We start from the raw sequence: 14,640 nt of genomic DNA on the forward strand, positions 1-14,640 counted from the left end.
CAGATACCAAAAAAAACGAACTACATCTCAGCAGCATCTAAAATAACCAAATAAATATAACAGTATAACATTATCATCTATCATCATATTATCCATTGCGCAAATTGAGCTGTTCTACCAAGTTCCTGCAGAAACTTGATTTCAAAAAAGGACAAAAGGATGTCTACAATCGTGAACAATACAATAAGAAACTCTTGAAAAATTCTAAGCAGATCAACGATAACGGCGTAGAGACAAAGTCTGGTTCCTCTTCCAGGTTGCCCTTCTGGAGGGTCTTGCCTTGTGGTGCAAGTGGCCTCTTCCTCGGAGACCCCTGTATTTCTTCCCAGCTGAAGTCAGTCCACGAAGCTCTCTATGCTTGTGCACTGGGTTGCAGATCCAGTTGATTCTTGGATCATTCCTCACAGCAGCATGGGCTGCATCAATCAGGATCACTTCAAAGTATTTATATGTTGAATCCTGCAATCAACAATGTCAGTGTGCATATTATTCAGTTCCATTTGTCTTATCAGTCTGCAAGGCAAGAAGTTGCTTTCTATGAAACGAGTTCAGAGAGACAGATACCTCATTAATCCAGTAAGAGTTGAGGACCTTAAGACCACCCAATTTCCTACCAGCACGCTCCTCAGCAACAGATCGCTTACTACGCTGAAACTTCAACTGGGTGACTCCCTGGTTGGTAGGCTTACCGTACACAATACCCTTGGATACAGGCCTCTTCCTTCCACCACGCTTCACACGAACACGGTAAACCACATAGCCCTGCGAATATTATGGTACATGGAAATAAATCAAAAGCAGAAATAGACGGCACCATTTCTACAAGGAAAATAAGTACTAACAAAAGGCTGTTCGTTCTCATTTTGAGATGTCATACCACAATTGCATGCACTAGAAGGAAAAAATTATTTGCAACTCCTTTTTTCATCCCATCCATCCAGAAATTTTATATAGACGACAATGAAATTTCATAGTAAAGATATGTTATCCAAAATTACATATATTGCACCACACAATTATTTACAGGGGCAATAAGAGACAGGATGAAGGGGAACACAGATTTAGGGTGGGTTCGGTGCGAAAGGAAAATATTTTCCATGGAAATTGTTTTCTAAGAAAATAAGTGGGTTTCTTAATTACTTTTGTTTTCAGTACGTCAGCGAAAAACATTATTCTAACAACATTTGCAAATGATCTAGACAAATACTATGGGGGTTGGGTGGGGGTGGGATCTTAGGGATGGGGTGAAGATGAGGAGTGTTGGATGGCAAGAAGGAAACATCAATATGGACCGCCACTTGTGGAACTTGTTTCACATAATTACACTAGAGAAGCCATTTTACTCATATTCAACAAACTTTTTCCCCGAAGAATTTAAAAAATAAATAAAATTGACTAACGGAACATATTGAAAATATTTTACTACATACCAAACACACATATATCAAAAATAAAATCGTATTTGAAAAATCAAAACTCAGGTTTTACCAGACCAAGTTCATTTTCACCTTAGTGCAGCTAAGAACAAGTTATTCAACAGTTATATATGAGCATTGATAAAAGTTTGCAATATGCACATGATTCAAACGTCCCAGCAAATATCACTGTCAAATATCAAACAAATTAACTCAAGCAAATCGGGATTGGCTATATGAATCAGTTTGATTTAAGCTCAACTCAGCATCACCAAATATCTAGCATATTGAAAAAAAAACGTACCTGTTTGGCTTTGTAACCCAAGCGGCGTGCCTTGTCAGGACGAGTAGGCCTTGTAACACGCACTATTGATGGAAGCTGGCGGTACTCCCAGCACCTCACCCTCTGTAAGAACCTCATCACATCGGACTGCTTCTTCCTCCATAGTTCTGAAACGTAAGTGTAGGCGCCTATATATACAAACCATAGTCATTTTCCAAAATAAAAGTCAGATTTCTTCATTTGCGTGTTCATAAATCAATTCCAGCAATTGCATATGACATTTAACATACAATTATGAAATCAAATTGATTGAGATACATACCCATTGTAGTGCGGCGAACTCTCACTTCCTACTCAGCTATTCTCGGCGAAGTTCGGCTTTAGGGTTTTGTGGGAGGCGGGGGTTTTAAATCACCTCCTGGGCTGGGCTCGGTTACGCCAGGCCAATCGGCCCATCGTTCAAAATAGAGTTTACACATGTGGACTTGGCTCATAGTTTAGAAATTGGCCGTTTTCCAAGATTAAACTTTTGGGTGCTATTTATTAAATAGGGGTTGAATCGAACTTGAGATCATATTAAAAAGGGTTGAGTTAATAAATGAGTAGGTCATTGATTTGGTTAAATGTTATTTAGGCTGAAGCGAGTTGGGATGAAATGAGCAAAAAATCAAATCATAACTTAACCCGTCCAATTTTTACTAAGTTTTAAAGTTAGTTTTTTTCATAATAAAACTTCAAAAAATCACATGAATAATATATTTAAGACCCTAATTTACAATACATAATTGTGGCCTGATTTTTTGGGACAGGTAATTTGTTATTTTACTTTTTAGATTTTCAATCACAATCATAGTAGGACACGTTTTTTTTAATTAAAAGATTTTATTTTTCTTTCTCTTAAATTCGAATTTCAAAGTAATCAGACCCATTAATTTTTTTACTCACTCAACTTTACTATCGTCTTTTTCAAAGTATTCATTGTTACTTGGTAAGAAATGTGGTCTTCGAAATGCTGAGCTTGAGAATCACTCAACCTCTTCAATGCTAGTGTAAGAATTCTCTTAATCTAGGCTCTAATAGCTCTGAAACCATGTTAAATCCATGAAACATGAATAAGCAACTTTGCATAATTGAGCTAAGAAAAAAGTAACTGGACAGAAGCTCAATATATCTTCATTGATTCGAATGAATACAATGTACAAAGTAAGTAGTATATGTACAGTGAGTGGATAACTAATTGTGGTTCCCAATTAACCTCCTAACAAACTAACAAACTTGTAGTTAATTATACTACTTGCACCAACTTGAACACAGCTAACATAACTAACAACTTGACGTGTACTGCATAATATAATTGGAATAGATACATGACTTGATACATGATCAAGGAATATCTACACATTTGCTTAACTCCTTTACAGTTTCTTCTCAGTTCTTGTTTTTTTATCTTCAAAGTCGCTTGAAATTTAGGCTTTTGATTCAACAATCATAAGTTTAAAAAAAATTGATTGAATATACTCCTAGAAAGAGCTTGAAATTTAGGCAATCTAATAACAATCTTAACGGTTCTATTATATTATCAAGATGCCATCGATAGTAAAATCCTCTTTGTATTACCCCTAAATCAAAAAATGAAAAGGTAGAGAGAAAGAGATTAGTCAATTTAAGACCACAGTTACTGCAAGTGATGCAACACAAAACCTTTTAAATAATCAAACTCGAAACATAAATTAAAATTCACAAAAAGGATCTTTGAAATTGATATTCTAACAATTTTTTTGATTTGAATGTTTTTTGACATTATTATTTGTTAAGTCCTATCTTTCGCCGTATTGAATTAAAACTAATATGTTGTTAGTTTCAGCGATCGAATCGATTTTTAAATTTTGAATTAGCTTTAAACAGATTAAGAGTTTCGATTGTGAATAATATACGTGATTTTGTGGTTATGAGAGAGAAACGTATTGTATTAAAGATTGAGAGAATTGTGAAAGTTGAAAAAATTAATGAGAGAAAATTAAAGAATGAATTTCTACATTACTTATTAATCGCACCTTTTGAATTTCTAAAAAATTTCAGTATTTTTTTTAAACCTAATTTATTGTGTTTTGTAAGAATTCTATTACTATGTTTGGGAGGGTAAACTATTGGGGTTATTTTATTCCTTAAATTGTATATTTATGTTTTTTCCTAAAATTTCCCCCCCTTATATTATGACTAAAAAAAGACATATCAAATTAAAAAGGTCTTTATACAAATATTTAGATAAAAATTCTCATGAAATGGACTGAACTAAGCAGATCAAAATGAACCAGTTAATAAATAAAGCGGATTATTAATCCGCCCAAATATAAACAAATTGAACAAGTAATGATTTTATGAGCAATTTTGACACTTCTAATTAAATCCATTGTGGTATTCTTGATTAGTATAACTTTTGAATTTTGAACTTGAGACAAAATAACCATATTTGAACTTCCAATCTTCTAGTTCAATTAGAAATGGTCAAGTTTTAAGCCACAAAAGTAATAATTTATGCAAATCAGCCTACCTGAGGCTGAATACAAGTGCACAAATAACTATTTCAGAACTATTATTTAAATTATAGTTGTAATATATAAAAATTTGCAAGTTTAGCCATTTCAAAATAGCTTCAGGTATAACACATACGTAATTGAATTCAGACATTTTTGCTTAAAGTGTGTCCTGGCTCCAAAACTTTCTACACTTTTTCTTAAAGTTTGGCAAGTCTCAAGGACTAATTTTCAATATTTTTGTCTGAAATTTGACTTGTCAAGATCAAGTTTCAGACACTTATACATGGCGTTCAAGTATATATGTTTGAATTTCAAGTATATATAATTGAACTTCAAATATACTTGACTATAATTTGAAACTCCAGGCATCTCATGTCTCAGTAAGCAATATCTATACCGAAAACATATAGTGCAAATATAGCAATGCCTTCCATTGTTGTAGTTTTTCTTCTAATTTTGAATACCAAATAGGGTTTGAAAATCACTTTTCGTCTTACATGATCTTCAAATGTAATGCCTCATTTCATTAAAGATTATTGAATTTGCATATATATGACGTGTGTTATTCCCATTAGTGCTTTCCTTACTTCAACTCGTTAGTAAAGGTAGTACTTTGAGGAATTGAAAATCTTGATTGCCTTTTGGTTAGTATGTTCATGTATCTATTCAAAGGTGCTTTTTTTTCTTCCTTAGAATATGCTTTTTAGTTGGAAGAAAGTGGTCCTTTGGTGAAAAGTACGACAACTAAGCTTAAAGATGAAAAGCTTGTGCAATTTTCAATATTTTTCTCTAAATTGGTAAATACTGGTCACATGTTAAATAATTTCTTAGAAATATCGGATATATGTTTAATAGCAGTGACCACATAAGTTGTATCATGATTTTTTTTTTACCCTGAAGCATGGATCGACAAAATTCATCGTAAATGGACTCGATTTTATTTTATGTAAAATTTAACTCGAACGATCAATTTCTAGATCATTTGTTAATATTTAGCTATTCAAATAAAATTTGAACAAAAATATTCTAGCTAAAACACGAAAAACTCTAGCACAAAAAATTGGCACTCGAAATTTTAACAAGAAGTACTTCAGAGTTCAAACTAAAAGTCATTTTTCATGGAATTGAATTTGAACTAGATGTGTTTAAACAAAGAGACAAATAAAAAGGTGAAAGTATTGCCTTGACTAATTAATTAATCAATCTTAGCAACTAAGTGGTCCTCTTTCCTCCTCTTTTCTCTAATGGAAGAAAAAAAAAGAATTTAGGGATGGTTCGGTGTAAAAAATAAATATAAATAATTTTGGAATAAAATAAAATTCAGAAATAAAATTTTAATATCTTGTTTGGTTGGTAAATTTGTGATAATTTATCCCACCATTTATATCATAGTGATGTGATAAGTTATCCATCTACATGGTGGGATAAGTTATCCCACCCAGGGGCGGAGCCACCTAATGATCATGGGATTTAGACAAAAAATTATACTACTTATACATGATTAAAATAAATTTTTATGTATATATAGTAGATGTCGAACATCATTCGATAAGTTCATGTGTCTACTTCTTCAAATTTTGACCCCCCTTAATTAAAATTCAGGCTCCATCACTAATCTCACCTTATCCCAGAATAGCTAATTCCAGGATAATTAATCCTTGGATAACTTGTTCCCAACCAAACGACCCCTTAGGGTGTATTTGGTAGGAAAGAAAATATTTTTCGTGAAAATATGTTTTTTGGCTTGTTTGGTCTCAAAAAATAATTGAGTTTCTTAATTATATTTAAGTGTTTGGTACGTAAATAAAAAATACTATCCTCAAAAGTATGTGTATTAACTTAAATAAATATTACGAGAGGTGGAGTGTTGAGTAGGGGTGTGGGTGGTAGGGATGGGGGCTACAATAATAGTAGTGGGGTGAAGATGAAGTATGTTGAAGTATGAGATACAATCAATAATATGGAATGTCATTTGTTCAACTTGTTTTTTCTATTTTTACTAGAAAAGTTATTTTCCTCGTGTTAAGGAACTTGTTTTTCTAAAAAAAAATTGACCAATCAAATATAAGAAAACTAAAGAGATAATTATTGTTATACCCCAAAAAAGAAAACTATTTACCATTGGATACCCCATTACTTTCATACCCCTTATTTTTAACTATTTCGCGCATTTGATGCCATGAGAGTATATAATATACTCTAATGGTATCAAGTAGTTTTGATAAAGTACTGTCTCTTCCTTTTTAATACAATTAAATATACTCTGATGGTATCAAGAAGAAACTGTTTGATAAATTTCTTGATACCATAAAAGTATAATAAGATTCTGATGGTATCAAAAAGGAACAAGGGAAGGGGCACTAGCATAAATACACGTTTGATACCATGAGAATATATATATACTCTGATGGTATCAAAGAGGAGAAGTGATGTTGACGTCAGCATGACGTTATGCGCGAATTTTTTTAAAAAATGGGGTGAGAGAGTAAATAGTTTGAGTCATGAGTTTATTAAGAGTAAATAGTTTTTCTTGGGGTCCAATTTGAATTTCACAATTGATCTATTAGGTGTAATTTCCCAAAACTAAGGGTGTGTTTGGTATGAAGGAGAATGTTTTCCATGAAAAATGTTGTGTGTTTGGTACGAAGGAGAATATTTTCCATGGAAAATATTTTCTTGGAAAATAAGTTGGTTTCTAACTTATTTTCTCATGTTTGGTTGGTGAGTGACAAATATTTTTCGAAAAATATTTTCTATTGTTTGGTTAGTGAATGAAAATATTTTTTAGAAAATATCTTTTATTTTTGGCTTGAGAGCAAAAAATATTTTTAGAAAAATAGTTTAAATAGTTTCTCATATGAAAATTAACCCTAGTAATTGACTCGTGATCCGATCCCGATCCTTGATTTGGGACTCAACTTGACTTTCAACCCAAGATTTGACTTTCAAATTTAGATTCGATTTCGACTTTCGAATCAAAATCCGACTACACCTGAATCCAGACCTAATTTTCAAATAATTTAATTTAATTTAATATTTTTCAAAAACAATTTTTAAATTTTTCTTTTGTGTGTATGTGGGGGGGGGGGGGCTGGTAGGGGTAGTAGTGGGATAAGGTAAAAAAATAAAAATTTTAAAATTTAAAATATTTTCAAAAGTAAATTTTTTTAAAAAAAATTGTGTGTGTTGAAGGGGGGAACTGGTGGGGTGGGGGGCTGGTAAGAGGGTCGGAGTAGGGGGTGGGATAATAAAATAAAATTTTTAAAATTTAAAATACTTTTTAAAAATTAATTTTTAATTTTTTGTGGGGGCGGGGGGAAGGGGGTGGTGAGGGTGAGGGTGGGGGCTGGTAGGGGGAGGGGCAGGGGTGGGATAAAAAATAAAATTTTTAAATTTTAAAATATTTTTCAAAAAAATAAAGTTTTAAATTTTTTGGGGGGTAAGGTGGTCGGGGTAAGGATGGTGTAAAAGAAATAAAAAATTTAAAATGTGAAATATTTTTCAAAAATAAACTTTTAATTTTTTCTTAAAAAAGAGTGGGGTAAGAAGAAATACATTGTAATTTGAGGTTCCAGGAGAGTTTTGAAAAATGTTTTCCTTAGTTTTTGGAAGGAAGTCATTTTTCTCAAATTTGAGGTGAAAAATATTTTCCAGAAAATATTTTCCTTCCTGCCAAACACCCTCTAAATAAGTAACATTTTCTAATCCTTCTGTTATGACCCGCCACTTGATCTTGAAGAAAGTAGAAGAACTAGAGGTTAGTGGAAGACTCTAGATTCTTGTAGAAGCTTGTAGAGAAGTCTTGAAAGACTTGGAATTCTCTAAAGTGTGTAGAGAGTTCTAGAGTAGGGACTTCTTTGTAAATATGAAAGAACTTGTATAATAAATTTTATTTACACTTAGGCCCCTTAGGAGTAGTATAAATAGAGGGGCATTCATCTGTAGCAATCCATTAAGCAATCAAGCATTCTTCCAAAACAATACAAAAGTCTTCTTCATAAAAGTTTTCTTGTCTTTCTTACAATCTAGCATTCCCTTAGCGATCTAGTCTTAAAGGCTTACTTGAGCTTACAAGATCGTGAAAGATTCGTGAGTAAGTTGTCAAGTGCCGTATGGAGGTTTTAGTTGAAGTTTAAGCCCGTAACACTTCGTACCGAATGCACCCTAAATGTCACTTCACACTAAATTAGTATCCGTTTAATCCTTTTCAGAAATGTTAAGTTTTTCCTCTAAAAAAAATTAAAATTAAAAGATGTCTCCTTTTAAAAAGGGATTGTAGATTACAAAGCGTGGAAAAAAATACTTGCAGATTGAAACAGGGAACAAGTGACTCATATATTATCATTTTCATTTGCTTCATTCTTGTAAATATTTGTTTTCAGTGTGTTATTTTAGATTTATGAACAATCTGAATCTTCCTATTCCAATACAGTAACATCTTTCATTTATTTTATTTTGAGGGAAGAGTTTAGATTATATACTCTCATAGTTTGTATAAATAATTCTCTTACTAATCAAGTTATATTATACTATTAGATACAGGAGCTCACGTTGGCATGGCGTAATATATGTTATTTTATTTGTTTCAATTTATATGACATAAATAGAATTTGGAAAGTCAATTAACTTTTTATATGTTTTTGTTTAAAAATATTTTAAGTTATTAATTCTTATGATTTATAGTACTTTTATGTTATTTTCAAATAATATATAACTTACGGTTAAGAGTTGTGTGCTTGTATCCTCTTATTAGATATCAAAATATTTAAAGTTGTTAATTATTATAATTTTTAGTACCTTTTACATAATTTTCAAATACACAATAAAATATTTTAAGTTGTTAATTATTATAATTTATAACATTTTAAACATATTTTAAAATATATAACAAAGTAAAAAAAAATAATACAAATAAATTAAAACAAAAAAAATCTTATTTTTTTCAAAGTAAAGTTCACATTTAACTTAAAAGCACACAATTCAAACAGACATATCGTCCAACAGGCCAGCTATGTGCTTCCTAGCCTCCTATTGTATATAGAATAATATAGCAGGTAGTAAATTATACTAGTAATATTATTTTTATGATTCAGATCTCGTATTTTATATTTTAATAATGAATAATGTCAAGAGATTATTTATATATCAATATGTACCGAGCTTAAACTCGGAAGAGTTTAAACAAGTAATCAACTAAACCAGAGAGATGTAGAAGTAAGTAAACAAGGTTCATACACAACGAATGTTATACTTCATCAGTTTTAGTTCGTTTGTTTTATTTTTAATATATTGTTTAATTTAAAAATATTTAATTTAAAATTAGGAGATTACTGTATCTAAATGTAATAGTTATTACACGAATGAAAATCGGAGGAATGTCCTTAAAAGATTAGAAAAGAGAGTACAAATGCGACGACCATATCATTCCGTCAAAATAGGAAACTGCCTAAAGAAAGAAAAAACATATGCGGCTTCACATTTTTCCATTAAATCCAGCCGTTGAAATATAGATATACGGCTTAAATTAAATCAATGTGGCTCCACAATTCACTTTAAACCCGGTCCACTATCATCTCTCACTGTTCCTCTATCTCTTTCTCTCTCTAGCAACGCTCTCTCTGTTTCTCGATTTTTGCTACTTCAAAACTTTGCTTAACCTGCGCACTTTGAACTGCCTGCCTGAGTGATGAAGCCGCCATTCGAGTTCGTAATAAGAATATCATCAAGATACAGGATGTAACAGTGATCCAACGGCTGAGATTACAGATATTGTTGGGACTCGCTAACAATGGACGGTCAGAAAAGCCAAGCGAAACTTACGAGGATTCAGTCTTCTCTTCTCCGATCATCTCCGATGCCCCGGTCGTCTAGCTATAGCGTATCTTCCATTAACGAAATCGCAGATGATCATGAACCGGACATTGAAGAACAGAAGCCGCATAAAACAGCCTCAACTCCGGTTCGACCGGTTTCGTCTCCTTTCCGTTCCGGAACAGCCAGGGTAGCTCCTGTTATAGCGGTTTTCTTGCTCTCTGTATACATTCTGTTCTATTTCTTCAACAGGGGCGACAGATCCATATCGGAGAATCTGCTTATAGTACTGATTTTCATTGCGATTTTGCTCTACTTCGCTGGAAAGAACAAGAATACAATTCATCAGGGTTATAATGGGTTCAAGATGACGTGTAATGAGTACGGGAGGAAACTTGGTTTAGTGTCTAATAAGCACAGTAAAGTGCAATGGTTCATCGGGGAGCGGAAATTAGATGTGAAAGAGAAGAAGGGGAAAGTGAGAGAAGGAGTAGAGGTTTACAGCAATGGGGACTTGTATGAAGGGGAGTTTCACAAGGGGAGGTGTAATGGTAGTGGGGTCTATACTTTCTTTGTGAATAGTAGATATGAAGGTGACTGGATTGACGGGAGGTACGATGGGTATGGGGTAGAGAGCTGGGCTAGAGGTAGCAAATATAGAGGGCAGTATAGACAAGGACTGAGGCATGGTTATGGAGTCTACAAATTCTTCAATGGAGATATCTATAGTGGGGAATGGTGTAATGGGCAGAGTCACGGAATTGGGGTACAGAGTTGCTCCGATGGCAGCTGTTACATCGGTAAATTTAAATCCGGTGTAAAACACGGCCTCGGCTGTTACCATTTCAGGTAAATTGAAAATTAATTTCTTCATTTGAACTTTCTTTGCTATGGAGTAGTTTCTTCGTATCTGAGAATTAGATTCCTTAGTGTCTTTTTGTTAGGATTCCGATTTAGACTCTGAGATTTTCAACTCGGTGTTGGACCTAACTCACGCTCTAAAAGCTAGCTCAAAGCCATAAAGATTAAGTCCAAATTATCTTATAAAGGAGCTCGGGATTCTTGTCCTGTCATAGATGTGATATCCCATTCCATTCATCAATCAATGATAATTTTTGTGGTATGGCTTAAGCTGGTTGCGTTCTTGTTAAATTTATTCATTTTCGTTTGGATTGTGTTTTCTTTTTTTGCATAATAATGGAACAATTCTGTACAAAATTGAATTCTTTTTCTGTTTTACAGTCTGTTGGAGTTTTATGAATTTATTACCATCAATCAAGTCCAGACTAATTATGTATATTTGGATTTTTCTGAAAAGTTCTTTCCCTTGAAAGTGCGGTTAGTGAAGTTGTCTGGTTCTTGATTGTTTTAGTATTTATGAATGAATATTGAGTGGAAGTATTTCATAAGCAACTTGATGTTTCACTGGATTTGGTGAAGGAATGGGGATCGGTATGCGGGGGAATATTTTGGAGACAAGATTCATGGTTTTGGTGTGTATCACTTTGCCAACGGGCATTGCTATGAAGGGTCATGGCATGAAGGTCGTAAGCAAGGTTACGGAATGTACAAATTTAGAAATGGTGACACAAGGTGCGGTGAATGGAACTCTGGCAATCTCAATACTCCATTGCCTCCACTTACTGATGTTGTCCTTCGAGTCGTTCAGGTAAAATTTATTTAGGGGAAACATATGCAACTGCTCAAACATTGACTTGTCGTAATCTTGTTGATTTTTTGATGCAGGCTGGTAGAAAGGCAGCAGAGAACGCAATTAACATAAGTAGGGTGGATGATCGAGTGAACAAGGCAGTGATAGCAGCAAACAGAGCTGCCACTGCTGCCAGAGTTGCTGCTATCAAAGCTGTTCAAAACAGGATGCATGGGAAGTTTTGTGACACTAACAATTGAAGTTTGATAAATGTAAATTTACTACTATGCAAAGTATGAATGAATATTCCAAAGCCACCCTGGCTGGCAAAATGCCTACTGGAGGTTTGAGTTTAACGCTGTAACGTTTACTTGACAAACAATTATAACTTGTATATATACAACCTTTCAATCTTTACATGTACATCAACCAAGATGAGCTTTTTTCTAATTTTGCACTTCTGTTTATCTTGCAAGACTAATGTAACTGATAAATGTGTATGTGTCTTGCGTTTATTGGTTTAGTGTAAATGCTTAATAACAAAAAAATAATAACGTGTTAGTTTTTAATTTATCTGATTAACAAAGCAACATAAAGTTATGCCTTTTGGTTTCAAATGAAACAAACAACTTACTAATGAACTTTAATGGAAAGGGGAGAGTGACAATTGCTTATCCTTTTGTAGTGTTCTCAAATCTCAATTATAGATTCTTGGAACTCTTTGTTCTTTCGAGGCTGCTGCCTTTTTTCCAAAAAAATCAAAAAAGTGAAAAGCTTTACTTCCTTTATCAAAATCTTTTATGTATGTTATTTGGAAGTCAAAAATTTATCTTCGAGTATGTTATTTCTCCAACATTATCAAGATGTGCAAATCAAACAAGATTAAGAAGTAATCGGTCCTAATATTATCATTTTAGGCAGTCCACCATACAAAAATTATTCCTACTTTATTTGTCCCAATTTATTTAATTCTTTTTTTAAGTCTGCATAAAAAATGTCTATCTTTCTATAAATGAAAATAATTTAACTTAAAAATCCTCTTTTTTATCTCTAATGAAATGATTTATAAACACATGATCAATGAGTGATTAAAATCATAAATTTTAAAAGTTTTTTTTAATTTTTAATTTTGTGTTAAGTTAAATAGTTTGAACACTTTTTCTTCTTAATTGTAACTGTAATTTCTTTGACTTTCTTTGATAGAATGTGAGAGGTTCAAAATAATGGTTGGAGAAGATGAGAGTTTGGTAGAAACATAATTACATGTCTACATAGTAAAAATATAAATTCTATTAGTTAATTACCTTTTTAAAAAAAAACTTTAATGGGATAATCATTCTTCCAGATCATTTTATTTACATTTTTTATTGTATAAGGTTGAAATTTGGACATATTATCTATAACTAAAAAATGTAGGACTATACATGACTGTCACCTAAAATAAAATATCTTTAGAGTCAAAAGAGTAACAATAATATGAATCTTGCTTGATTTTCACGACTCCATCATCACTCATAACTCACAATTATTATTTAGTAAAAAACTAATAATTAGTAATCTTTGTTTTGGATAATTGCTTCATTATAAGTATATATATATATATATATATGAAAAATTGAGCTCATACCAATAAGGTAAAAATTCAGATAGTCAATCAATTAAACTATTAAAATTTTTCGAATAATTAGTCTCAAGTCAACAAAAACTAAATTAAAATATCGTTAGATGAACTCACTCATATTTCAAACCTAAATTGTTCTACGTACTTATAAATCTCAACCGTCCTTTAAAGAACACTTGGCTGATTTGTGAACACATGTACATGGAATTTTAATGTTTTTATATAATATGTATCATCATGTATCAACAAATATAATACATCTAGATAGGATATAGCAGGATATAATCTCCTTATGTATATATAGCATATCAGGATATTATATAAGTAATAAATTTTAATATTTCTATAATGTTCATTTTCAACAAGTGTAACAAGATTGTTTCACTTTCACGTGCCCATGTCTAACATTGTTAGAGATGCCATTTGATATTCTACGTTGTATTTAGTCGTCCTTTCCAGTAATAATTTTGTATATATAATTTGACTAATGATCAAAACAAGATCGAAACAAGTTGGGTTGTTTGGCTGATGGGATAAAGAATAACCATCTCAAGATTTAATATATAAAATTATTCATCCAACTTTTTGTAAAACTTTTAAATTGGAGATTAATGATCCAGAAATTGTTTTATACCGCAATTTCGATACTAACTTTTTTCATCTCACACTTCCAAATAAAGTGACAAAATGTGATATTTTTCCCTTCTACATGACAATCTTAAATTTTCATTTGACTATCGTTTTCTTTTTTAAACCATGACTTTTATTGATTACGTATATTACTATTATTTTGTCTTCTCTTGCTTTTATATTTCTACTTTATGGAAAAGCCAAGACAACCAAGGGTATTTTTGTCCATTCATAAAAAGCCCTTCATTGTTGAATTGTGCTGTAGCTTAAAAAATATGAAACATAAATTCCTAATGACAAAACAACCAAACAGCTTTCTAGAAATGTCAATTGTATCCCCAAATGATGTGAAATTCTCACGTGATGGACCCCATGACTGTCCAATCACAACCTCTTTATAGCTTGTTTGGATGATGATTTTATGTGGTATGGTATGGAATGGTTAGTAACAGAATTATATTTGTTTTCATTGTTTCTTTAAGGGAAAAGACTCAAATATGTCATCGAACTTTTAAAAAATATTCATTTATGTCATCTGTTAAAAGTTTGGCTCATTTATGCCATTGCCGTTTGAGAAAAGATTCATCTATGCCATTATTTTTTTAACTCCGATTTTGCAAAACTACCAAAATAACTTTTAACACTTTTTATTTGGAGTTTTGGATCATATGTACCCTTTTTGCTCCTTCTTC

At 32.2% G+C, this 14,640-nt stretch overlaps 2 protein-coding genes across 2 annotated transcripts; one reads left to right on the forward strand and one right to left on the reverse strand.

The window, feature by feature from the left end:
- Positions 1-43: 43 nt before the first annotated feature.
- On the reverse strand, positions 44-2,103 carry LOC129900968 (60S ribosomal protein L15-like). Its single transcript, XM_055976071.1, has 4 exons — positions 2,021-2,103; positions 1,720-1,886; positions 565-762; positions 44-459 (listed from the first exon to the last, which is right to left on the reverse strand). Exons 1-4 carry the CDS (start codon positions 2,022-2,024, stop codon positions 214-216), a joined length of 615 nt encoding a protein of 204 aa, XP_055832046.1. The 5' UTR covers positions 2,025-2,103; the 3' UTR covers positions 44-213.
- Positions 2,104-9,721: 7,618 nt separating this feature from the next.
- LOC129898724 (uncharacterized) lies at positions 9,722-12,122 on the forward strand. Its single transcript, XM_055973372.1, has 3 exons — positions 9,722-10,895; positions 11,487-11,715; positions 11,793-12,122. Exons 1-3 carry the CDS (start codon positions 10,024-10,026, stop codon positions 11,955-11,957), a joined length of 1,266 nt encoding a protein of 421 aa, XP_055829347.1. The 5' UTR covers positions 9,722-10,023; the 3' UTR covers positions 11,958-12,122.
- Positions 12,123-14,640: the final 2,518 nt, after the last annotated feature.

The sequence above is a fragment of the Solanum dulcamara genome, chromosome 8 (genome assembly GCF_947179165.1).
Source record: "Solanum dulcamara chromosome 8, daSolDulc1.2, whole genome shotgun sequence".
In the NCBI taxonomy this organism is placed as follows: Eukaryota; Viridiplantae; Streptophyta; class Magnoliopsida; order Solanales; family Solanaceae; genus Solanum; species Solanum dulcamara.